At 40.1% G+C, this 26,947-nt stretch overlaps 2 protein-coding genes across 2 annotated transcripts in view; both read right to left on the minus strand.

Annotated features, from left to right (window-relative positions):
* The window catches only part of LOC146635172 (neural cell adhesion molecule L1-like), a 640,298-nt gene that overhangs the window by 4,810 nt on the left and 608,541 nt on the right, over positions 1–26,947 (minus strand). The gene's annotated exons all lie outside the window — the stretch shown is intronic.
* Positions 1,748–25,904, minus strand: LOC146635173 (uncharacterized). The gene is made up of 12 exons (XM_085345291.1): positions 25,858–25,904; positions 17,780–17,917; positions 17,594–17,695; positions 15,925–16,003; positions 15,573–15,777; positions 13,613–15,407; positions 7,494–7,667; positions 7,005–7,178; positions 6,611–6,784; positions 5,856–6,029; positions 2,465–2,511; positions 1,748–2,289 (listed from the first exon to the last, which is right to left on the minus strand). Exons 2-12 carry the CDS (start codon positions 17,866–17,868, stop codon positions 1,748–1,750), a joined length of 3,555 nt encoding a protein of 1,184 aa, XP_085201417.1. The 5' UTR covers positions 17,869–17,917; positions 25,858–25,904.

Consider the following 26,947-nt stretch of genomic DNA (forward strand, 5'->3'; position numbering starts at 1 on the left):
TGACAGCTGCTAGTAGAAGAGTTTGTTTTTAGGAGGTGGAGATGTTCTTAGAAGGAGTGCGTAATCAGCTCTTTGTGTAGACGCTAAAAGCTTTGAGCTTAAAACTCTCTGCTCATCACTAATGTTCAGGCTTCATGTGGACATGAATCAAAGTGAAAGCAGAGAAACTGGAATGAATCAGGTGTTGTAGAAGATGGGGAAACAGGTTGGAGAGAGGATGCTGGTCCTTCTTTGAGCCTGACATCAAACATATCATGTTGTTCACGTGCTGTCAGTGTGACACAAATAAACCATAGGAACAAAGATGCTCAAAAGTTATTTGCAAAGAAAGTAAGAAAATGAGTGAAATCAGTCCAAAGTAACAGAGCGAAGAGCAGCAGATGAAGCACAAAGAGCTCCTCCCTCATAGAGGCAGACTTGTCTCAGTGTGTGGGCTCATGTTTCATTTGTAAAGCTTCAATAAACTGGAGGAGAAAAAGGTGTGCTCCCTATGGAGCACAACTTATGGTCCATTCATTGTTTTGACACAAAGAGAGAAAATGTAAGGGAACAGTCACAGCACTTAGCTTGACTTAACAAAAAAATCAGCTGGTAAAACATATATGAAAATGCTTGTTGTACAGTTGAGTTGGCGTAATAGAAAAAGAAGCAGGAGGTTTAGCTGGCAGAGGTTTTTAAATAAGAATCATTGAATTGAAACAAAGAGCTTGATTAGTGTGAAAGGTAACTCTAATCCCATTAGAGCTGTCATAAAGATGGAGTTTCTCCAAGCATTAGGAACTAATGTCTGAACAAAAATTATCCATGATTGATTCTATATTAGTGTTTCTGTATACAAGATCTTAGTGTCCAACACAAAAGGCGGAAGCTGGACACTCACACCATGTGAATGCCGCTGTTACACTGTCAACACACCACTGGCATGTTTTAGTCACTTCACCACAACTCATATCGGGACAGACTGTCAGAGGTTCACTGCCAAAATTACAGCATGAAAAAAACAGACATAGAAAAAATACAAGAAAATAAGCAAGTCTGTGCAATATTTGTGTAAGACACATTTGTAGCATATGAACACACACTGTGAGAAACTAACCAAGTTTATTTCATATTAAAATGACAAACACAAATAAAAGAACTGATCCATAAAAGCCGATATTCATTATTTAGCTCATCGATTCAGCACAGTGGACAAACTCTTTAACCAAACAATGTGATACAGAACATATGCGATGCTTTGCTGTTTATTAGACAAGCCACAGGCAATACGATCTCTCAATACAATCATATTCTGGTTAGAACTGCATTCAAAACTATTGATCCAATATTTTCAGATTACATGGCTGAAACATTTTCAAATGATAAGCTTCCAACAATGAGTGAAACAGTGAAAGCATGTGGAGAGTTTGGAAAAATCCCATTAAGAAAGAGAAATCAAATATTTGGATTCATTTTAATGAGCTCAGACTTGTTAAAAATGCAGAGGAGCTGGTTGTGTAACTTCAGAGAAACATAACATACTGATATTGACTGTGAAGCATAGAGTGGAAAAAGACAGAAAAAAACAACATGTGGATCCTAGAATAATGGTAGCTTCTATCTTTAAAGGAAGAGGAAGAGGTTTACATGGAGTCATTTAGAACAGTTTAAAACATCAACTGATTGAATTTGTGAATCTGTACAGACTAAACCATCAGTTGAACAGTCAGTGTGTTTCTCTAACGGGAGGACACTCTTTACACTCAACTCAGTGCAGAGTCACTGACGAACCAGGCCAAAACCCCAATCCAGGATAAAGAGTTTCAGTAAATGTGGTGTTGAAGGTGTGGAGGTGGATCAGAGTGTCAGAGGAGACTCTGTAGAAGGACAGTGTGCCAGCCGGATAGTCCACATACACTGCTACTCTGTTAGAGACAGAGGAGGAGGAGGAGGAGGAGGAGGAGGAGGAGAGGGGTGTTTTTCTGTTATTGTAACAGATAGAATAAGGTCCATCATCAGTGCAGTACAGACTCCAGGACTGATCATTCCATCCAAACACACAGTCACCACCTCCTTTCCTTCTGATTCTTCTGTAACTCACTGATACATAAACGTCTCCTCTCCACTCGACCTCCCAGTAACAGCGACCAGTCAGATCATTTTTACACAGCAGCTGAGGACAAATATCAAATCTGTCTGGATGATCGGGATATGACTGAATCTCCATAATCCATGTCACCTTCCTGTTGTTGTCAGACAGTTTGAGGTTTGTGTGTACTGTGTTTGTGTCGATTGTGAGTTGACAGGAATCTGATGGAGAGAACAAACACAATCCAGCTGCAGTTATTGATCCATCATCTGTTCATTGATTGACACTTTGATGATGACTCTTGACATCGGAGATGTGAATCAATGATGTGACAGGTTGAAGATGGTTGAATATGTGCTGCTTTTTTTTCATGAATCACATTAAAAACACACTTACACTTCCTCAGACCTGGTCTCAACCATCGGACTCCAGCAGGCTCCACCCTGAAAGGAGGAGGAGGGTCAGACCAACACTCTTTCAGCATGAACACATGGACATTACATGGCTGTCATACACATACTGTTAGACACTGATAAAGGAAAAGTCCAACATTTTCACAAATACACTTCAATCCATCTGTCAGTACACCACTGAATTGAATGAAATATGACTGATTCAAACTGTGACCTTCATTATTTTTATATTCCTCTTCTGTTTAGCTTTAAAGGACACCGCCCTGCCTTTGCTGCCAACTGTTTTTTTCTCCTCTTGGTGTTTGTGTGGTTACTGCACATGACGTCTGACTTCTGAGTGAGTCCAGCATTCCGATGCAGCATAACGCAGTGCACAAGAGACAGTATACAAGGTTAACAGCAGGAAGGACACAAACTGTGTCACATGCTGTTAATTGCCACAGATTAATAGAGATTAACATCATAAATTCATTGTGTAAACTTATTGCAAATTAAAGGACAAAAGACAGAAATAAAATATGTTTGAAAACCTCAATATAATTATGAATTAAAACCACTAAATGTGTTATTTTAGCTGTTAAAATTGTATATAGAAACACAACAAAAGAACTTGAGCTGAACTCATGTAACCATGGTAACGCTTTTCCTCAGATGAAGCTTACAGCCAATGATGGTTAAGGAGCTGAGTCGTGTGAATATTATCTGATTTTTTTTAATCTCCTTTCTCTCATCTTCTCTCTCTGTCTCTTTGTGTGACAGGCCATAGTCTCGCCCCCTCACGGCTATCTAAAAGCAAGCTAACATTACTATGCTAATGTTACTGCTGTGGAAAAAAAATTACTCTCAGTTTAATTGTATGTCACGATCCTATGGTCTCAAATGTGGTCATAAATATTTTGTACTTGTAAATCAGGATTTGTATGTGTAAAAAGAATTTGTGTGTGCTTAAAAAAGATTTGTGTGAAACTCTGCACTCAAGTTTCAAGTTACAAGTATGAATTTTGACCCAATTTTTCCTTTTGCGCATTACATGCCGGATACTAGTGGCAAAATAATCAAAGCAATGCATCAAATGCAAGCATTTGCAGCACCGCAAAACGTTTATTCTCCGGTTCCAATATCTTCTTGCTTTTTCTTTGCCCCCCAAAAAGGATATGTACAAAACGAAGGAGAACAATGCCGGACAGACTTGACAGACTTGATGAAAAGTCAAAGAAAAGATACGAGAAAAAAAAATCAAAGGAGTGAAAGGGTCAGACCCTTACGAGCACACAGAGTGGGCAAAAGACGTTAGCGTGCTGCCCAACTTTCACCACGCTCATATTTATACGGTTCTTGGAGTGAGTGCATACACTCATGAAGTTTTTAGTAACTTCAGGTCACTGCAACAAGCCCAGGTACAGTTTACCGACGGATGGGTACAGGACCTTGAAATGCACGGTGTAGAACAAAAGACCATCGTACGAACAAAGGTAAGTTTACCAGTCTCACAAATCGTCTTCATAAATACACATTCGTTAACCGTTTATTAATATGACCTTTGAGCTCAACGGTAATTAATTAGTAGTGGAAATAATTTCTGGAACGCATTTCAGAAATGTAGCAGTGACAATATTGTACGCTGTAATCGTACTGGGCAATTAGTGATACAAAAAAAGTTTTATCCTGTGAATAAAAGTATATGTTTTTGTCAATGTACCATGGTAATAACAGAAGCGAAATGCAATATTGTGTCAGGACAATTCACTATTTATGCACAATAAACAAAGGAGCATAGCGCGACAATTTCTGTTCAGCGCCAGACTTGCTTGTAACCTATATCACCAATTATGTTATGAAAAATGGCGTATTAACTACTACAAAACACTGACCTTTGTGGGAATGCTTGGAGCAGACAAACATGTGAGCTGGAGTGTTCTGGGATGTTATATTTGGTCTTCGAATGGCTGCAATCCAGGCCATCCATCGGCTCTTTGTTACTTCGGAAACATGGCTTGAACAATTTCTCAGAGATCAGCAAGTCATGATCCACTGTGTCGAATGCAGCAGTCATGTCCAGTAAGATAAGCACTGCATATTTACCACAGTGTATCGCTACCAGAATGTTGTTCATAACTTTTATGAGGGCTGTCTCCATACTGTGAAATGGCTTAAAGCCAGACTGAAAGATTTCATACAATTTAAACTCATTCAAATTGTCCATCAACTGAGTATAGACAATCATTTCCAGGATCTTACTGAGAACGGGAAGCTTAGAGATGGGTCTAGAATTTGACATGACTGAACTGTCCAAGCCTGGTTTCTTAAGTAAGGGATGTATAACTACATGCTTAAACTCACTGGGTACTTGACCAGACAAAAGACTGGTATTTATAATGTTCAGAATGTGTTGTCCAATGGCGCAAAATACCTTTTTGTGAAAGCGGGGAGGAACAACTTAATTCAGAGAACCACGTGGTTTAGCTTTTAACATAAGTTTCTCTAAATCAGGAAGAGGAATTGGTAGAAATTGGTAGAAAAGCAGAAGACTTGAGCAGGACACATGCATGGCGGGATCAGCAATAGATAGAGTCGGAGGTCTTAAGCTAGCAACCTGGTCCACAAAAAAAAATAATTAACTTATTGCACATCACCTCAGTAGACTGCAAAAGAACATGGACTTCTATATTAAGTACAGAATTTATAGTGTTATACAAAACACGTGGGTTATGGAAATTGGCAGCAGTAAGTTGAGAAAAATAGAAATGCTTGGCAGCCTTTACTGCTCTCTGATAAACTTCCCAGCTAGTCTTAAGAGCTTCCAGAGAGACATACAGCCTGTCCTTTTTCCACCATCTTTCACATCTCCTACATTCTTTTCTTATGGCTCGGGTTGAATCAGTTAGCCAAGGACTAGCCTTGGGCTTGCACTGTCTGAATCTTAACCTTTTAAGACTTACCATAGAACCAAGACCGCCAGAGTTTATATTATATTTTTACATGCTGTAGTGCCATTTTTGGGAGCATTTCAAGTTGCTATACATCAACACAACCATTACGGCCTAAATTTTAATAATATGTATGCATTAAGTGCATAGTAATTACATAAATTGCAAAAAAGTGCAATAAACTACAAAAAAATTGAAAATAGTTTCCCACCAGAGGAAATTTATTTTGAGTGTCTTCATAGTTTTTGGAGAAGCTCAAGGGGCTAACGTTAATATTTATTGAAATATATTTATTCCTCCAGATATAAGAATGAATCTTTTCTTATGGACTCAAACACGTTTTGCTGAAAAACTGAATATGGAACAAGCAAAGCTTAATAAACAGGAAGTGAAGGGCACAGGAAATGTTTCCAGCTCTTCCTTCTCTATCAGACATTCTCTCCATACCTGAGAGTGTCCGGTGTCCAGCCTGGATCCTTCAGTCCAGCCAACAACAGCTTCATTCCTGAGGCTCCTGGATGATTGTAGCTCAGTTCCAGCGCTCTCAGATGGGAGGGGTTGGAGCTCAGAGCTAAGGCCAGAGAAGTACAGCCTTCCTCTGTGATCAGACAGCCTGACAGACTGCAGACACACAAAACAACAATTCATTTGTCAACAATGATTTTCTGTGTGTCACATATAATAACATCTATCCATTTACATTTACAACAGTCATCTCAAGCTGTTCAACAATGTAAGGTAACACCCTACAACATTAGAGAGAAACCTCCAACCATCAGACAATCCACTGTGAGCAGCACTTGGTGATGGTGGGAAGGAGGGATTCATTTTTACAGAAAAAGCCTACCAGTGCTCCCCCTGGAGCCCAAACAGGCTCCAGCATGACTAAGGGGTGGTTCAGGGTCACCTGATCCAGCTCTAACTATAACCTTTATCCAACAGAAAAAAATAAACTTCTGTAATGCTATGCGTGTAATCTCATTGAAATGGGTTATAAGACGACCTATGGACTATTTGACACATTCTAATAGAATTCTGCTGGGGTATAGAGGGTTAAGACATTTCTCCTCCTGACGTTTTACATCAAAATTTCGAGAGTCTGTATTATTAAACACTTTCAGTAATGCGCAATAGACACCTAAAAATGCAATTAGAACATTTCTTCATAAACATTAAATATGGACACAAAATAATATCCTGACCTGAGGGTTTTCAGCGTACAGTGTGGAATCTTCAAACCAAGAGATACATGCTTTGCTCCTGAATCCTTCAGGTCATTGTTACTCAGGTCCAGCACTCTCAGACTAAAGGACTGGTAGCTGAGTACAGAGGATAGAACTTCACAACTCCTCTCTGAGATGTTACAGTGACTTAGTCTGAAAAATGAGACAGACAATAGGTGTACTTGGAGTGCAATGACAAATTTATTACATTTAGCAATTTAAGCCTGGTTTGTTTTCTCTTTTAAAGAATCGTTGATTATTTACAAAGATACACTGACAAGGATTCTTTTGAGAAGAGAAAGCAAACCAGGCTAAACCGGCTAATTGGTTAATTCTGTCAACTTATGAAAAACAAAATATCACTTGATCTGACCTCAGAGTTTCCAGTGTACATTGTGGACTCTTCAGTCCACCAGAAAGAAGCTTCACTGCTGAATCTTGCAGGTCAGAGTTACTCAGGTTCAGCTCTCTCAGACTACAGGAGTGGGAGTTGAGAACTGAGGACAGAGCTTCATAGCTCCTCTCTGAGACGTTACATAGACTCAAACTTAAAACAACAACAAACAAAAAAACCCCAACAAAAAACAAAACAAAAAACAAAACATGAATAATAAAACAAACACTGGAGTAAAAATCTGGAGTTGAATCAGGGCACAATGAAAAACTATGATATCACGCAATAAGTAATTTTCCTTTTTAAAAAAAATTATCCTTGTTGTCTTATCTTAAACAGGTTACAAATGTGACAATGTACTGTTATTTAGCAATAAAATAAATAATTTTTTTTGAAAAATTAAGTAATTGTATAAATTCATGTGAAACAACAACAACAACAACCAAAAAATTAAAACTTTGATCTGACCTCAGAGTTTGCAGCATACACTCTGTCCTCCGCAGTCCAGCAGACAGAAGCTTAAAACAAGAATCCTGCAGTTTGCTGTTACTCAGATCCAACTCTCTCAGACTACAGGACTGAGAGCCAAGAGCTTGGGACAGAGCTTTACAGCTTCTCTTTGAGAAGTTACAGCCACAAAGTCTAAAAAACAATTAGGTTTATGACCAAATTAAATCACTTTATATATTGAACTCATTCCAGAAAAACAAAAGTCATTGAGGATAACAATTCATGTTTCATTAAAAAACTGAATTTATTTATGGAAAACAAAATAGAAATATAACACTTAAGTAAAAACTATTAACCCTCTGGGGTTGATGGACGCGCTGCAGTGTCAAAATCACATGACCAATTTAAGACGACAAAGCTACAAGATGCAGTGACTCGGAGTCTCCGTTTCATCTTGGGTCGAAAGTGCGGACTTCAAACTATATACCCGTTTTTGAATTGTGTCGATGGGCCATGTGAAACCAGAGTTATGATAAAAAAAATCACGTGATGTTGTTTTCTGAAGAAAACAGTGGTGTTTGCAACGGGAAGAAATGGTAAAAAAAAAGGCGTTTTCACAGACAGCGCTAGCGAGTGAAATAAAAAAAAGAAAAAACACCCCTTCCCCATAGGGCTTTGGAGTTGACGTCACGCCGCAATGCATTGTGGGAGCGCGGCACCATTTTCGGGGTCTACGAATCAAATCAAACACACTGTGTTGGAACGACGATTACAAGATGCTTAAAAGCAGCTCAATAGAGAATGGACTGTATAGAGACCGATTGCGTCCAGAGGCGAAGCAGCGGTACTTGCAGAAAATAGCGTGCATTGGAAATGTGGACCCGTATGAAATACGGCCGTGGAGTAGAAACCCTGAAGACCAACCGCTACTGACGTAGCCTGACATATTTTCGTACCTTGTCTGTGGAGTCAGCGCGTACAAGTCGTCATTCAAACAAAGGTAAGTCAGCAAGAGTACTGCGAGTGAAACGCGTTTGATTTCCCTGCAAACATTCACATTAGTGCAGCATAAATTCATTCATCAGGGGAAATTACAGTGAGAACATGTGGAGGCTGTTAGAGGGATAACATAGTGAGTTCAGTGCATTGATGTGACATTGTCCTGAAGGATTTAGTTATTCTCTATGGTTAAAGAAATTGCACAAATTAATTCACATTTATTATAAATAATTCTAATTATACATCTTGCTTCCATATTTGTATCCTGTGTCACTAAAAATACATTTTATTTTAGTTTTATACTTTGATTAATGACCTGCAGAATCTCCTTATCATATTAAGTGATTCATAATTGTCACTTTATGCTTTCTCCATCTCTAAAGTGATGACATCCTTGCATTACATGGTTGCAGGCTTCGAGGCATCTTTTAACATCACTATTCATGAAGGGCTTCTGATTGGGAACCACACAGACACATTTTACCAGTGTTACATTTCACACACAAAAGTTGATTTGGACAGAACAGCCTCTTTGTGAACATTCAGGTCCTCAATACGGACCTATAAGGATCTGTTGCAAATAATAAGGTGCCACATACCACTGTACACCATCAGTGATCTAATGCTATCTATCTTGACAGGTGACGGCTGTTTTAAAGGCAAAAGGGAGACCAGTACAATAGGGCTTTGGAGTTGACGTCACGCCGCAATGTATTGTGTGAGCGTGGCGCCATTTTCCAGGTCCACAAATCAAAACAAACACACTCTGTTGGAACGACGATGACAAGAAACATGCTTAAAAGCAGCTCAAAAGAAAACGGACGGTATAGAGACTGATTGCGTCCAGAGGCGAAGCAGCGGTAGTTGAAAAAAATAGAGTGCATCGCAAATGTGGACCCATAAGAAATACAGCAGTGGAGTAAAGACCAGACGACTTACTGCCACTTTCCTACCCCGATATCTTCACGTATCTTGTTAACCCTAACCCTCACTTTCGGATGTGAATTAGCGAATTGTTACACAGCACGTATGTCTGCACAGTCACTCAATTCTATGTTTGTTTACAATTTCTACAACCTCTGAGAGCCCCAACGATAATATTATTAAGCTATAGAGAGTGATATGAACATATATTGAACTTACCGGAGCAAAAATGTCTGGAGCACCAACAGATATCTGGAGATGGAAGCGAACTGGATATCAGCTCGTCTCACAGCTGCTATCCAGACTAGACGCCTTCTTTTGGTAACATCCGATACATGAGCTGCCTCATGTTGCTTCCAGGTGGTGAAAGAATGAAAAGATAAACCATTTTCAACCTTATTCCCTTGCCGATCATGCGACCTAAGATTACAACCGACCGCACAGCAAGTACGAACCATGGCTGTGTGCCTTCGCTCCTTTTTCGCTTGCGCTTTCTTTGGACAAGGAAAATGGCGCATCAGGCCAAAATCCTTTCCACGCCCACCCCTGTGACATCACGCTCCAAAGCCCTATATTAGGCAGGTGCTCTTAATGTTATGGCTGTGTATATACCATTCAGAAACTGTCGACAGTTGTATTTTGCAATGTGATTTTTTTTTTAAACTAGGAAATACATACATATTTTAACTAGACAATAATGAGATATTTTTATTGATGTATTGGTCTGAAATTACTGTCCTGTTTAATGATTAACTATTGATTATCACATTTCTTAAACTATCTTTACAAGTTAGTGAGATTTTTATATTCAAGCGTTTTTTCTGATTTCTGTTTTTTCAGTTAAACAAAGTTCTGTGCATTCCAGTTCTTAATATGTTTAAGGCATGTAATGGCCCTAGACTAGCATGGACTACATGTTGGAACTGAGAAGGAGATATGATTAAATATCATGAATATAAGGTCGAAAGTAGATATTAGGATACCTGACCATTTGAGCCAAAGGAAGCATGAACAGAGAGAACATGGCAATCCCTATCTAGAATATCTACAAGTACCTAAAAGAATCAACTTTTACAGGTGTGCAGTCAACCAGTGTAGTGCTGTGCCACTGATACCTGTATGATGCAGCACTGAGATCAAGGAGGACATGGATGGCACAGTCCTCAGAGTCAACTGAGAGGAGTAGATCTTTGTACACTTTTAGGAGGTCAGATTATGTGATGTAGTTGGAAAATGACTTTTTCCAAGACATGAAGGAAAGGAAAGGAAACAGAAGCATAGCGATGATTAACAGCTCAAGCTCAAGGCCAGCATCAAAGAGACAGGACAGAAAGCTGGAGATCAAGGTGGAACTCCTCCAGTGGCCAGTTAGATGGCCAGCAGTGGAAGTGACATCTCCCAGAGATGTAGCCCATCTGAATCCCAGCATATTTGCCAGCAGTGGCCTTAGGCTTGAAATTCAGCCAGCTCTAGTGCAGGATCCAAAGATTCAGGAATGGTCAGCTTGGGAATGGGACACTTGGGCTCAGGAATTTGACCACAGAGGCTAAATTCCAGGTCAGGATTTGGCTGCACAGCTCTTGCACCACAAAATGCTGAGCCTTGTATTCAATTTCTAAAGTAGCTCAGGGCAGCACAGAACTCAGAGCCTCGGATTTGACTGGCTAAGTCAGAGAACACATGGTGTAGCTAGCTTGGGTTCAGGGAGAGGAGGTTTGGTGTTAGGTAACTCAGAATAGGAGACATATTTTCTTCAGGTTGTCAGCTCAGACAAAGGGAGAAGAGACTTCAAGGTAGCTAGCAGTATCTTTAAAGACTCAAGGGAGAACACTGACAGAGCAGGCTCTGGTAAGCTGCCAGTTTAAACAAATTGGCACAGGTACTGAGGAAACAGGAAAAGACACGGTCCTGTCATCCATCACCCCCAGAGCAGGACAAGGCCTGATATTGACCAACACAGGTGTGAGGAGAGGAGTGGCATCCATTGAAGGCTAGACGGCTAAGGAAGTATGGACAAAGTTGGAAGACTGGGGCAGTAAAGACTTCCTGGAAATCATTCCCCGAAAAGCAAATACAGCAAATCAGCTGTGTCCGTACATCAGGGTCCTGCACAAAGTGGTGAGATAAAATGAGTAGTCTTCTGCCTCATATTCCATTGCATAAATGGAAGCCTCTGCTGGACCCATACTGGTCTTGGTATTCCAGAATCTATCAAGGTTTACAGAATGTGTGTGTAGGAGACAGACTGACCAAAACAAACATTAGAAAAAAGGAAAATCAAGGTATTTATTGAAAAATAAAAGGCCAAAAAATAATAAAAATCTCCAATCAAATCCAATGATGAAAAGAGAGGAACATGAATTAGTTTGCGAGAACCTGTAGACCCTAGATGATTACACCAGTTTTCTCGATTATAACATGTAAAAGGTGAAGACTTATCATGAGCTTAGCAGTGCACTGATAGAGAGCAATTTGTTGAGAATCTCTGAAGACTAAGTTTGAGCACAAAAAAACAACAGCAGAGTAGCAAAACATAAATCTATTTGCCTTTTATATGAATCATTATATACCAGCTAGCCCAACTTCAGTAACCCTACAAACGTCACTGCTGTTTAGTTTTCTGTCTTCATTTATAATAATAATAATAATAGATCGGGGCCCTCAAAGCACTGTACAATTCCACTATTCATTCACTCTCACATTCACACACTGGTGGAGGCAAGCTACAGTTGTAGCCACAGCTGCCCTGGGGCAGACTGACAGAAGCGAGGCTGCCATATCGCGCCATCGGCCCCTCTGGCCATCACCAGTAGGTGAAGTGTCTTGCCCAAGGACACAACGACCGAGACTGTCGGAGCCGGGGCTCAAACCGGCAACCTTCCGGTTACAAGACGAACTGCCAACTCTTTGAGCCACGATCGCATACATACCATTTTGCTGTCAGAAGCGATAGCAGAGCTGTATGTTTAAATTTTTGCTGTGGGGGTGTTAAAAGAAAATTGTATATAGTGTGATCAGCTTCATGAAATGTGTTCTTTTGTTGATCACTAAGCAAATGTCTACGTGACTTTTGACATGAACTCATGTGTGACAAACAACTAACAGCTTCCTCTTTTATAAGAACATGCAGACTTAGAAAAGGGGAACCTCAGCTCTGAGTTCTTAGAATAACTTTGTTATCTAAGCTGCCGGATTTTTGTCTCCACGACCCTCCTTCATAGTTCATGCACGTCAAAGCTCAGTTTGCTCTCCGTGGCGTTTCAGCCGACGACATGAAATACCATCATGTGATGACCTTGCTGCATCCACTGTCCACCCGCTGTGCAATGACTCTCTCCCGGGATCTCGAGGGAAATATACCGCTCTGCAGGCGTTACTCCCTCTCCCGCAGAGCGGGCTGAGAAACTCCTCTCTCTCTCAAGCTCATGGAGAGCATGTTGTCCTTGTTAGGAATGGATGACGGTGGATTCCTCTTCACCTACGTCTTCCTCCTCCAACTCTACGCTGCAGGCCGAAGGATTACTGCTCACTCGCAGAAGAAGCAGATCACATTCTCCAGGCTACGAGGAGCTTCGTCATTCAGGCGATAGTTCCCGACTCACCGATGGCATCTCCCATGCCCCCACCGATTCTCCCGGGGACATCAGACTTATCAGTGGTGGCTGGGATCGTGGCACCACGAAAAGGGGCTTTGTTTTTAGCAACACCACCATGCCGCCTTTGCAGTTTTAAGGCCCAGGGAAATGAGCCTGCCAGCGCTCTGCAGCGGCCACAACCGCTTCTGATAAGGAAAGGCTTCTCTTCATAGAGGACTCACGCTCAGGGAGACATTTTCTGGTCAACTCCGGCTCCCAGAAGAGCCTTGGGAACTCTCATGTTGTTTTTGCATACCTCCACAATGTTATATTATTTAATCTTAAAAAAGATTTGACATTTCCAGCATATAACCAGAGAGAGCCAGAGAGTACCACAGTTTGAGAATCACTGCACTATAGAGTGTGACTGTATGGTACCTAATATTTCAGAAACACTGGCAATTTCTGTTGCTACATATAAAAGAAAAGTGTCATATACTTCTGTCTCATATCAAACTTTCAGTTTTTTCACATGCCAGTACCCATTGCACTGTTTATGATTTTAAACTCTGCAGACGTTCTTTTTGTTAAATAGAATAAACATTTTAAAAAAGAACAAATGATTAGATATTTACTTACAGAGCTTTGTTGGAAGCTTTGACCACTGGCAGTAGCCTCAGAAGAGCCTCTTCTGAAGCAGAGTATTTCTTCAGATCAAACACATCCAGATCTTTTTCTGATGACAGTAAGATGAAGACCAGAGCTGACCACTCAGCGGGAGACCAGTATTTGGAGAGACTTCCTGATCTAAGGGACTGTTGGATCTCCTCCACTAGAGAACAATCATTCAGTTCATTCAGACAGTGGAGCAGATTGATGCTTTTCTCTGCAGACAGATTCTCATTAAGCTTCTTCTTGATGTACTGGACTGTTTCCTGATTGGTCTGTGAGCTACTTCCTGTCTGTGTCAGCAGACCTCGTAGTAGAGTCTTATTGGTCTGCAGTGAAAGACCCATGAAGAAGCGGAGGAACAAGTCCAGATGTCCATTTGCACTCTGTAAAGCCTTGTTCACAGCACTCTGGTAGAAGTATTTCACTGCCAATTCTTTTGTTTCAGACTTCTGGGAGGTTGTTTGTTTCTCTTCCAGCAGATTGAGTCCAGAGTTTATGAAAGTCAGATGGACATAAAGAGCAGCCAGAAACTCCTGAACACTCAGATGGATGAAGCAGTACACCTTGTCCTGGTACAGTCCTTTCTCCTCTTTAAAGATCTGTGTGAACATTCCTGAGTTCACCGAGGCTGCTCTGATATCGATGTCACAGTCTGTCAGGTCTGATTCATAGAAGATCAGGTTTCCTTTCTGCAGCTGATCAAAAGCCAGTTTCCCCAGAGACTCAATCATCTTCCTGCTCTCTGGACTCCAGTGTGGATCTGTCTCAGCTCCTCCATCATACTTGACCTTCTTCACTTTGGCCTGAACCACCAGGAAGTGGATGTACATCTCAGTCAGGGTCTTGGGCAGCTGTCCTCCCTCTCTGGTTTTCAGCACATCCTCCAGAACTGTAGCAGTGATCCAGCAGAAGACTGGGATGTGGCACATGATGTGGAGGCTTTGCGATGCCTTGATGCAGGAGATGATCCTGGTGGCCTGCTCCTCATCTCTGAATCTCTTCCTGAAGTACTCCTCCTTCTGTGGGTCAGTAAACCCTCTGACATCTGTCACCATGTCAACACACTCAGATGGAATCTGATTGGCTGCTGCAGGTCGTGTGGTTATCCAGAGGTGAGCAGAGGGAAGCAGTTTCCCCCTGATGAGGTTTATCAGCAGCACATCCACTGAGGTGGACTTTCTAGGGTCAGTTAGGATTGTGGTTTTGGAGAAGTCCAGTGGAAGTCGACACTCATCCAGACCATCAAAGATGAACACAATCTGAAAATCTTCAAAGCTGCAGATCCCAGCTTCTTTGATTTCAATAAAGAAGTGATGAACAAGTTCCACCAAGCTGAACTTTTCCTCTTTCAGCACATTCAGCTCTCTGAAAGTGAATGGAAATACGAATTGGATGTCCTGGTTGGCTTTGTCTTCAGCCCAGTCGAGGGTGTATTTCTGTGTTAAGACTGTTTTCCCAATGCCAGCAACTCCCTTTGTCAGCACTCTTCTGATTGATTTATTTCTTCCAGGTGAGGCTTTAAAGATGTCTTCTTGTCTGATTGTTGTTTTTGGTCTGGCTGGTTTCCTGGATGCTGTTTCAATCTGTCTGACCTCATGTTCATCATTAACCTCAGCAGTCCCTCCCTCTGTGATGTAGAGCTCTGTGTAGATATGATTCAGAATGTTCGGGTTTCCTGCTTTAGCGATCCCCTCAAACACACACTGGAACTTCTTCTTCAGAGTCGATTTATGTTTACGATGACAAACAGCAGAGGGATGTTCTAAATAACAATAATAAAAAAAATAGACCTTCAACAATCAGATTTTACAAAATGGTGATGACAAATTCTGACCCACTGAGAAATGACTAAACACACTGGTCCATCGGTTGAGACAAAAGTGTCCCATTTATCCAGCAGATTAAATCTTTAAATAAATCCTCTTACTTCTCTGCAGACGGTCAGCCAGCTCCTCTTGCTTCATTCTCCTCAGGAAGTCCATTGTGATCTTAACAAATGCCTCTCTGCTGCTCCTCCTCTGCTCATCATCCTCCCTCTTACTCTCTAAGCATTCTGGGTAATCTGGACTCAGAACCTTCTGGAGCTTCTTCAGCTCGTACTTCACAAAAGAGATGATGTTGTCCTCCAGCAGCTGGAACAGAATACTTTACGAATGATCCATGGAGCCAAACATCAGATCCATGTTGGACACACTGACAATCTACTGGCCTACAAAGAGCAGCATGGAGATGACTGTGAACAGAATAGTTATAAAAGTAGTTCTTAAACATGTACAGACCATAAATATAGAGTCCAGGTCTGTTTGATGCTGCTGGGCAGACTGACCACTGGGAACCTCTGAGCTCTCCTGGTCTACTCTGTGGAGGGAATCATGAAGAATTAGCTCAAATTAAATCTGTCCCTTGAGAGAAACAAATAAAAAACCCATATATATTCAGTTTACCCGATCAATATAATTTAATTATGACTCTATATTTAGATTATTTAGCTGTTCATACTGTGTGGGAAGAAAATAGCTAGTCTCCTGGCTTATATCCTGAGCTCAAAAACCAAGCAAATTGAAGCTTCTGCTGTCTCGAACTGATATCTGGGATATACATTACTGTTGCATTCAACAGTTACTGCTTACAAAAGTAGAGATTTGTAGCCTATAAAGAGAGACGGACTGGAGACCACAGTAAAGAGAGTTCCAATAGTCTAACCTGGAGGTCACAAAAAGGTAGATACGTTTTTCAAGGTCCCTGCATGGTATATAACGCTTAGCTTTAGAAAACTGGCGCAATTGAAAGAAGCCAGATTTCACTACAGAAGAAACTTGCTTATCGAGCTTAAAGGAGCTATCCAAATAGACACCTAGTTTATTTATAGAATCAGCGAGAGAATTAAGAATGGGCCCCAGTAGGGCAACTAGCTAGTCTCGAGGAATATGGCTATCGAACACCATAATAATCTTTGACCTCTCTCAGGCAATTGAACAAGGAGTTCAGTGACAATGACAGATCATCAGTCAGTTGACAATAAATCCGAATGTCATCTGTGTAACAATGATAAGAAATATCGTATTTTTCAAATATGGAATCCAAGGGTAGCATGTACAAAGAGAACAATAAAGGGCCCAATACAGACCCCTGGGGCACACCACAACAGAGTGGGGCAACAGAAGAAGAGTATCCTCCCATCACAGCAGAAAAGGATCTGTCTGAGAGGTAAGAATTAACCCAGTCCCACCATTGTTTTGTTTTCAAAAAAGGGGGAACCGCAAGAAGCCTTCAGCAACTCACACATGCGGGAAGTTAACGAACCATTTTGAAAGAAATGGGAAAAAGAATCTGCAATGGTGAGCTTTTTTTGATTTGGGGACTCTTCTCTCCCAGGGAAGGACTCTTCTGTGTTTGGGTTTTTGGTTTTTAGCACTTTGTACCGAAGCTATAGGAGCCGTGGGAAGGTTGTGTCCCTAGCGGTGGTCTGGGTGAAAACTCCAAATGTGTGAAGTATATGTTGTGTGAAAGAGAGATGTCAACAAAGAAAATAGTTAAATCGGCTGATATGTGCGGGATGAATCATGAGAAGAGGTAGGGCTGTTCGATATAACGATATATATCGGATGACGATATAAAAACGTCTATCGTTTCATTTTACGCTATCGTTTGTTTCGTGGTGTCGCAAAATAAACTGTTTACGGCGATATTTTTTCATTATTTTGATGGTCACTGTAGTGGCTATATTAATTTCTTAAAGTTCTCTCTTTCTCTTACAATTAATATAACCACACTACAGATGACACACGTTTGTTTTTATGCATTGCCGTTAGCAATAAAGACGGTAAAAACCACTGCGTGTCCACTTGTTTCACATAAAACTTTTACAATAAAGCTCAAGATCCTGTTGAGACTTTTCAAAATAAACTGAATTAAGTGTTTAGTGCTTAATGATGAACATGAGCTCACCTCTCTGCAGCAGACAGAGGCTGGACTGTAAAATTAATGGGATTCCCTATAGACCGGTCACTCTGTAAGGACACAGAGCTGGTTGGAGGTCCAGGTTGGTTGCTGTGAATAATAATGGAGCAGTAATGTGAGTGCTGCGCTGTGACATGGAGAAAAGTCATGGACAGTTAGAGATGGTCATCTCACCTCTGAGCTTTGGTCTGGCTCTCATGTTCCCCACACAGAGTGGTTTTAGAGGGAGGCACTCCCTCCTCTCTGCCCTCACATTGATCCATGCTGCTGAATTCACATCCACATCAGCTCACACACACTTTCTACCTTCACCTGCAGAGGAAACACAAATCATTCATGTGCACATCAACTGAAATCCTCCATTCTCTCATGTGTGCTGTCCAAATATCAGCTGCTTCTTTCCTGCTTCATCTCAGTTTCAGCTACATGTAGTCAGACAGCAGTGTGAGGCAGAGGAAGCTGCCATAAAAAAGGAATATAAATAAAAGGAAGGAGGAGAAGGCAGATTGTCACAACAAGAGTTTATTTTCTATTGTTGGCTATTTTTTTTGTCTTACTGTGTAGTTTTAATTTAATTGGGGGGAAGATATTTAGGAGTTACAGCGCTTTGTTCAGTACTGTCTCCCCTCTGCAAAAAAGCGAGAGGTGGCAGAGATAAAGATGGTAAGATTTTCATTGGGAAAGACAAAATTAGAAATGAGTCTATCAGAGGGACAGCTGAGATCAAAAAGCTGGACACAGAGAGAGAGACAGACATGTGTGCTTTGACTTAAATCATGTCTGTGCACAAACAGAAACCAATAACTGTTATTTGGTATTATTATATATAAATACACTATCCATCCATCCATTCGCTTCCGCTTATCCTTTTCAGGGTCGCGGGGGGCGCTGGAGCCTATCCCAGCTGTCATAGGGCGAAAGGCGGGGTACACCCTGGACAGGTCGCCAGTCTGTCGCAGGGCTAACACACAGGGACAGACAACCATTCACACTCACATTCACACCTAGTGGTGTGTGTGTGTGTGTGTAAATACACTATATAAAAGTAATTATATATTTTTTAATTAAACCTGATTAAAACATATTTGGAAAGTACTACATTCATCAATGTTTGATTTATTTCTAACACATTTCTTCTGTCTCTTCGCCTGCTGATGTACCTGATAACTCATGTCTAATTGTCTGTTAATGTTTTCAGTAATTTAATACAATAGTTTTGTTTCATCTAATTAAGTCAGCATGAATAAAGAATCTAACAACCTTTGTGTTGTTGTCATAATTACTTCCTATTGAAGCAGATCCAATATTTGTAACAAAGGATTTTTAATCACACAAAAGCCAACAGGTTTAATTCGGTTCTTTGCTACAGCTATGTATCCACCCTGCACTGTAATTATAAAGACCCCCAACCTCCAACAGCTGCTGACATCATAACTGTTTATGGTCAAACAGATGTGTCAGTCTGACAGCAGTTACTGTGGACCAGCAGCCATGCTCTTGATGCTCTCAGCTCTAGTTGAGCAGGATATCTGTGGTCAACTGAGGCATTTTTAAATATGTTAGAGAAACAAACTAGAGTTTTTCACTCAAATATGCTGACATTTAAATGTTAAAAACTTATTTTTATTCTGGGACTACAGGAATAATTTTATATGATTCAAAGTTCAAAATAACCCTTTCAATCCTCTATTTCATTTAGAACAAACATCCCCGCAGAATTTATCTGTTTGGGAATTACTCTACTCATTTCCCTGAACCTGATTCAGTGCTTTCTCCATGGATACTCCAGATACTAACATGGCAACATGTTCAGCAGCTCTCTGTCCTCAGACACGGAAAACACACTTTAACATCAGCAGCAGATTTTGGATTTTTGCGTGTTTGATTCTGATGTCTGTGTGAATGAAATGTGAACAGCTATTTCAGTTAACTGGTTTCAAATCTGATTTTAGCTTTTAGATCCAGACAAAATCTAACAGACATGATCTGGTTGTGGATCTCAGAGCTGAGCCTCACATGTTTCTGATCCTGGGATTTTAACACAGCAAAGTAAAACTGTCACAACCTGCAGAGTTGAAAGACTCATGTTTGGAGATGAGGAATCACATTCAGAAGGACTGAGAACATAAAGGGATTATTATTATTAGGGTAATCGCAAGAAAGTAAAAAACAAGCAGGCCTCCTTTGTATCTTTCTGCAAATTCTTAATTATCACTAAACATCCCTGAAAAATGCATCCGTGTTAAAATCAACACTTTGCTATTAGTTGACTAGACACGATTATGTCAACTATCAAAATCGTCGAAGACTAATAGTCGACGCGTCACGTGAAGCTTTGTAAGATCCCAAAAGACGAAGGAATAAGTAGTAGGATTTAAGCGTGTAATAACGGACTGAAACAGAAGATGGCAGCACTGCATGTACAAGGATGCCAGCTGCCGTTAAACCCCGAAGAAGAAGAAGCTGTGTCCCAGAATTCATAGCGCAAAATAAACGTTACAAAATAAACGTTTAACATGTTTTCAGGCGAGAATGTAGCTGTGTAAACCTCAAAAATCTCTGCTCAGTTTATCAAGACACCACATATTTTCAAAAGTGCTCCGATGTTTTCGGAGACGTCTGTTACCCACCAGCTCGATAGCTAGCCGGGGGCAAGGCTCACTAGAGCCAGAGAGAACACCGGTTTCCCAGCAAATCGTTTTCAAACCCACCGCCGACTTTCGCTATCCAGGTTAAACATGATATATAACTTAAAAATGTTATTGTTTGGCTTTTTTTAGTGTTTTATTTGTTCCTGAGTAAATCGGTTTAGCTGAGATTAAAGTTATAGTTTTTACACAGCTGAAAAAACGTCAAGCAGACAGCTGATTATCAGAAGTGTGAGATGCTCGAGAATATACTCCGGTGTCCTGTTATATTTTAGATAGCAAGGAGCACGCGGCTGAGTTTATTAAACTCCACCGAAACAATCTGCAAATTTCATTAAAATTTAATAAACTATCATCTTGTCTTTGTGTTTAGTTAGCACATACCTTAAACACTTAAAGCTGTAAGCTAATGATAGTTATATAAGAGCAGATGCATGCTGGTGCAATAAGCTGTATGTTTTACGTCCAATGGATACATGATCTGATTGGTCGACTAATTGCAAAAATAATCGGTGACTAGTCGACTATCAAAATAATCGTTTGTGGCAGCCCTATTTGGTATTGATACAAGTACCTCCTTTTCTACTCAAAGTGATCCAAACTTGTTCAAAACTCTGAAGAGCAGAATAACTCATTTGTAATCAAATGTCAAAGTAACTGTTCATCCTACACGTCACCATAAAGTTTAATTTGTTAAAATTCAAAGTTTGAGTTCATATTCACTACAGTGAGAGAAAACAGTTTAACTTAGTACAATATCTACATGTTTGTTTGTGCAAAATTGTTTATTTGTTCTGTTTCACAATAAAATATAGATATACTTGAATATAGAAAACATCTGTAACATCTGCAATTTGACGACAATTATTTCTATTTTCTACAGTTGGAACACATAAGCTTTAATTTAGTAGTCCTGTACAAATCATATATTTATTTATATATATATATATATATATATATATATATAATGGTGGTCCCCGTGGTAATCGGAGCACTAGGTGCGGTGACTCCCAAGCTAGGCGAGTGGCTCCAGCAGATCCCGGGAATAACATCGGAGATCTCTGTCCAGAAGAGCGCAGTCCTGGGAACAGCTAAGATACTGCGCAGGACCCTCAAGCTCCCAGGCCTCTGGTAGAGGACCCGAGCTTGAAGGATAAACCGCCCGCAGGGGCGTGCTGGGTGTTTTTTTTTTTATATATATACACAGTGTTGGTCAAGTTACTTGAAAAAAGTAATCAGTAACTAATTACTGATTACTTCCCCAAAAAAGTAATCCCGTTACTTTACTGATTACTTATTTTCAAAAGTAATTAATTACTTAGTTACTTAGTTACTTTTTAAAAACACGATTTACAACCTGAAGAGGTGATAAAGCGATAGATCTTTCAGCCCAATTCTACTTTTTCTACATAATCCATCATACAAAATGTAATCAAATGGAAAAGTCTCTTTTTTTAACTTGTTTTATCAGTTTTAATCTTTTAACTTTATGCATCAAGCAAAAATTTAATTATATGCAACATTCTCTGACTTGAATAAATTAGTTTAACATTTAAACCTATTTTCTACACATTCCAGCACATAAAATAAAATATTTTTTGTGTTTACACTCACTCTTTCAAATAGATGCAAGTAAAACACAGCAGAAAATAAATAAAGTCAAAGACTCAGCGGTCCTGTTGCTCTATTTTCACCTACAAAGCAGGACTGTGGTAGGCGGAGGTTTACCCTGGTGCAGGTGTGCCGCGGTCAGTTGAAGAATCCGCGAGTTTCTCTGTGAATTTCCCATTACGTCGTTGCGCACTCGGTGCTTGCTTAGAAGTTTAGGGGGTTTTTTCGCTGTAAAAAGAAGTTTTCTTCCCACGCACGATGGACGCAAATGTTTTTGTCACTTTTTATGGAATCAAACTCAAAGTAAGGTCACTACTTCCACGCTTTAAACGCTGCACGCTCATACTCTCTCCCACAATCATAGCTGGACTGGCCATCGGGCATTTGCCCGGTGGGCCGCTGGCGATTTTTTGTTTTTATGGGCCGATGGATTTTTCTTTTTTTTTTTTTCTTTTTTTTTTTTTTTTTTAGGAAGGGTATATATAATGAAAGGTGTTGGATTGGCCAATTGGTCATGATCGACTCTGGGCTGGACCAATTACAGCCGAGGAGGCTGGATGCACCCTCCCCCTCGTTTAGCAATCATGTGATTTTCGTGCATTGCATGCCGGGAACTCGTGGCAAAACAATCCAAGTACCGCATCATATGCAAGCATTTGCAGCACCGCAAAACGTTCATTCTCCGGTTCCAATACCTTCTTGTTTTTTCTTTGCAGCACAAAAAAGGAACGTACAAAACAAAAGGAGAACAATGCCGGTCCGTACAAAGACAGACTCGACGAAAAGACAAAGAAAAGATACGAGGAAAAAAATCAAAGGAGTGAAAGGGTCAGACCCTTACGAGCACACAGAGTGGACAAAAGACGTTAGCGTGCTGCCCAACTTTCACCACGCTCAGATTTATAATTATACGGTTCTTGGAGTGAGTGCATACACTCATGAAGTTTAGTAACTTCAGGTCACAGCAACAAGACCAAGTACAGTTTACCGACGGATGGGTACAGGACCTTGAAATGCACCGTGTAGAAAGTAAAGACCATCGTACGAACAAAGGTAAGTTTACCAGTCTCACAAATCGTCATCATAAATACACATTCCTTAACCGTTTATTAATATAACCTTTGAGCTCAACGGTAATTAATTAGTAGTGGAAATAATTTCTGGTAGCATTACAGAAATGTAGCAGTGACAATAATATTGTATGTTGTAATCGCACTGGACAATTAGTGATACAAAACAACTGTTTTATCTTGTGAATAAAAGTATATGTTTTTGTCAATGTACCATGGTAATAACAGAAGCGAAACGCAATATTGTGTCAGGACAATTCACTATTTATGCACAATAAATAAAGGAGCATAGTGCGACAATTTCTGTTCACGCCAGACTTGCTTGTAACCTATATTACCAGTTATGTTAAGAAAAATGACGTATTAACTACTACAAAACACTGACCTTTGTGGAAATGCTTGGAGCAGACTAACATGTGAGCTGGAGTGTTCTGAGACGTTATATTTGGTATATCCAGACCATCCGTCGGCTCTTACTTCGGAAACATGGCTCAAAAAAATTCTCTTCAACGACGTAATCCGATAAAAAAAAAAAAAAACGATTTACCCGTCGGCTTCCCGTGGCTGTCATGCAACTGGCTATTGCAGTTAATAATACAACAGCTTCTTGCCATTTTTTGGGTTTCTTTTTATCGCTGTCTAACTGAGTTCAATTGAAAGCCTGCGTGCGCTAGTACCTCTTGCCACAAGTTCCCAGAATCCTTTGCGGTTTTACCCTTGAATGACGTCACATTTTCAATCTTTATCCTGGTGGGCCGGTCTCTAGTCAAAATGCCCGGGCCGATTTTTTATCCCTGTCCAGCCTTGCCCACAATCTATATGTGATCCATTGTTGATCTGCACACAGCTGTTGTCACTAACAGCGCACTCGCTTACGTCACTGTCGTGAGACATTCTCGCAAAAAATCACGGTTTTAGTAACGCAGTAACACAGCGTTCCTACGGGAAAGTAACGGTAATCTAACTACCGTTTTTGCAATAGTAATCCCTTACTTTACTCCTTAGTTGAAAAAAGTAATCAGATTACAGTAACGCGTTACAAGTAACGCGTTAACGAGATGGGCGTTAACGAGATGGGCGTTAACGAGATGGGCAGTAACGCGTTACAAGTAACGCGTTACTGCCCATCTCTGTATATATATATATATATATATTGCATTAGCGCAGTTTGATCGTTAACATGTTGGCCGTCCAGTCCCACGCACGGGGCGATCTGCGGTAGCTCGTTAATGGAGATTTGCCATGTTGTGGTGTTAACGTCATTTCAGATTAACGCTGACAGCACTAGTGGGAACACAACGAATATGACTGCACATTTACTCCGACATCATCCTAGTGCAAAGACAAGTGGAAGCAGACAAAAACAACAAGCACGCATGCTACAAACTTTACCCGAGTCATTTAGACATTCTTATAGTGGTAATTGTCACAACATGTATTTTGATTGTAAGCAGTACTAGCATGTATCCTGAAAGTTACAGGCATTTTGATGCATGGGTAGTAACTTTATTCACGAGTAGCATTTTTAGTTAGCATGCTAAGCTAATACTCGTTAGCTAGTCGGGTGCTTTTTGACTTGCACTCAGCTCTAATGTTTCTCTATGAGATTGTAATTGTTCTAATTCTTTTTAACAGAACTGAATGTTGCAGTTGCTTTGCACACTGTTAATGAAGACTGTGTGCTGTTTTCTTTGTACCAGGTAGGCGCTGTTAAATATAAGTTTTAATTGATGCTGTTGATAGGAAAAAAAAATGATGAACAATGATCATTGTTTTATAATAGAAAAGCTGTTTTTATGTGTTATTGTTGTTGCTGGTTAGGAAAAAGGAGAAAAATAAATAAATAATACTGCTACTATACGATCACAGGTTTGGTTTCAGCTAGAACTTTTAAAAGAAAGACTTTGTTGATGTTGTGTTGTATAAATATATCTTAGTCATTTGTTAAGTGTTATGTTTAGAAAGAAAAAGGAAAAAAAAACTCCCAAGCTGGTGAACTGAATGTTGCAGTTGCTTTGCACACTGTTAATGAAGACTGTGTGCTGATTTCTTTGTACCAGTTGCCAGAATAAAGAGGGAGCCCAGAGTAAGGACAAGTCCAGCGTTGCAGTGCCGTCCTTTCTACATGGGCATATCACACCACTTGCACAATAGACTCACAGAACAGCAACAGCTACAATTGCACCCAAAATAGATAGATATAGATATCATCAAGAAATTTTTTTAACGTCACAGCTTTGTGTCTGACTTAAACTATTAATATAAAAATTGTGACTGAAGCATCATTAGATGTTCTGATTTATTAACAGACTATTTTAAATGTAATACTATAATTAATTTGTTCAGGCTGAGAAATGTAAAAACTGTTTATCCTCCATTTTTGTTTCAGTGTGAATGGTCTGTTGGCGTAGAGTCATCAGTTCATGATACTTTTTAACCGACCTGCTGAATCGAAGCTACATCTGCTTTAAACAACACTATATTTTGTTGTTTTGTAATCCCTGTTGGTGCGGAGCCAACAGTTTGTGACGCGGTATTTTTACGACCGACATGTTGAATATGCATCTAACACACATCTATACAAAATATTAATTTACAAAGTCTGCTCCCTCTCTCTCTCTCCTGCTGTCCATGTAAATATAAACATCGGAACTACTCTCTCTGGCCGAGCTCAGACCACATTTAGTGCATTTGGTCTGATTCACACTTAGGAACTTTCTCAATTCTCAAGTACGCATATTGAGACAGGCCCATATACACACAGAGAGAAAATGGCGGACACACTCGGCCTCGTTGAAAAACATTACAGACTGACTTTAATGGAGAAAACACAGTTTGTTGTGTGAAGAAATCAAACATGAGCTGAACATACAGTAAAGTTCCTTAAGACAAACTGTTAAAAGAGGAAACAAAGCAAACTTACAGTTTCTTCAAACACACAAACCAACAACAACCTCCACTCCACGAAGTTCAGGAAAGTGAAAGTAAATTTGAGCAAGGAGGAAAGAGGCGTTTGAGGACACCCAGGAGAATCGAAACACTGTCTGCTGGCAGGCCATGTTTTATTTCTGCTTGTTTTCCTGTTTGAAACACACACATGCATTGTTGTTCTTCATGCAGCGTTTGAATATTTCAACACTAAACCGACGTTTCTTCAAAGCTCATTGCAACATGTTGGAGTCATGAATGAAAGTGCTGACTGAGAGTGGATCACATGATGTTTAAGGCGTGTCATGTGACATTTTCAGTATTGCCACACATGTCTAGATTATCCCTGATATCATAACTGCTCAAACACTGATGATTATATTTGAAGAATTATTACTGATGGCAGCAAAGTTTGAATAGATCTCTGTCTGTACTGATTTGTGGTCCTCTGGAGGTCAAAACACAAACTGCATGATGTCACTGTAACCACCACAGTGACAGGAAGTGTTTTTAAATGACTGAAACACACTTCATTTTAATCCTTTTTTACCCTCCAATTTAAAAGTTATTTGTTAAAATGTTTTAAACTAAAACATGACCCTCAGTACATCTTAAAGAACATTCACTTACAAAAGTGTAGCAGTCAAACCTTCATAAGTGAGCTTTTATGTGAAAGAAAAAAAAAACAGGAAGTGCTTGGTAATTTGTGTCAAAGAAAGGAAACGTCTTCCCTTCTTTGAGTAGAGTGGTGACCGTCACTGATGGATCATGTATGTGCATGTATTTGTTCCAGGATGAGACAAGAATCACTTTGAGGTTGTATCTTGTGTAGGAATAATAAAAAAATATCTGCAAAAGCAAACATGCAGAGATCCCCCGTTGATGACACCTGATGATTAAGGGAACAGCACTGAGCAACTTTCGGTAATACCCTAATGTAAATCTCACAGCAGGCCAATGCAAACAAACCAGTACAGAGGTGATATGATGCTGTCTGCTTAAAACAATAAGGACATGATCTGCTGAACCAGTTGTATTTGAGAAAGGAGCAAAAGCCCAATAAAAGAGGCCCATTATTGGGCAAA

This window comes from Diplotaxodon limnothrissa, linkage group LG3, assembly GCF_057381915.1.
Source record: "Diplotaxodon limnothrissa isolate DT_005_m linkage group LG3, D_limnothrissa_male_GT1.1, whole genome shotgun sequence".
Taxonomy (NCBI): Eukaryota; Metazoa; Chordata; class Actinopteri; order Cichliformes; family Cichlidae; genus Diplotaxodon; species Diplotaxodon limnothrissa.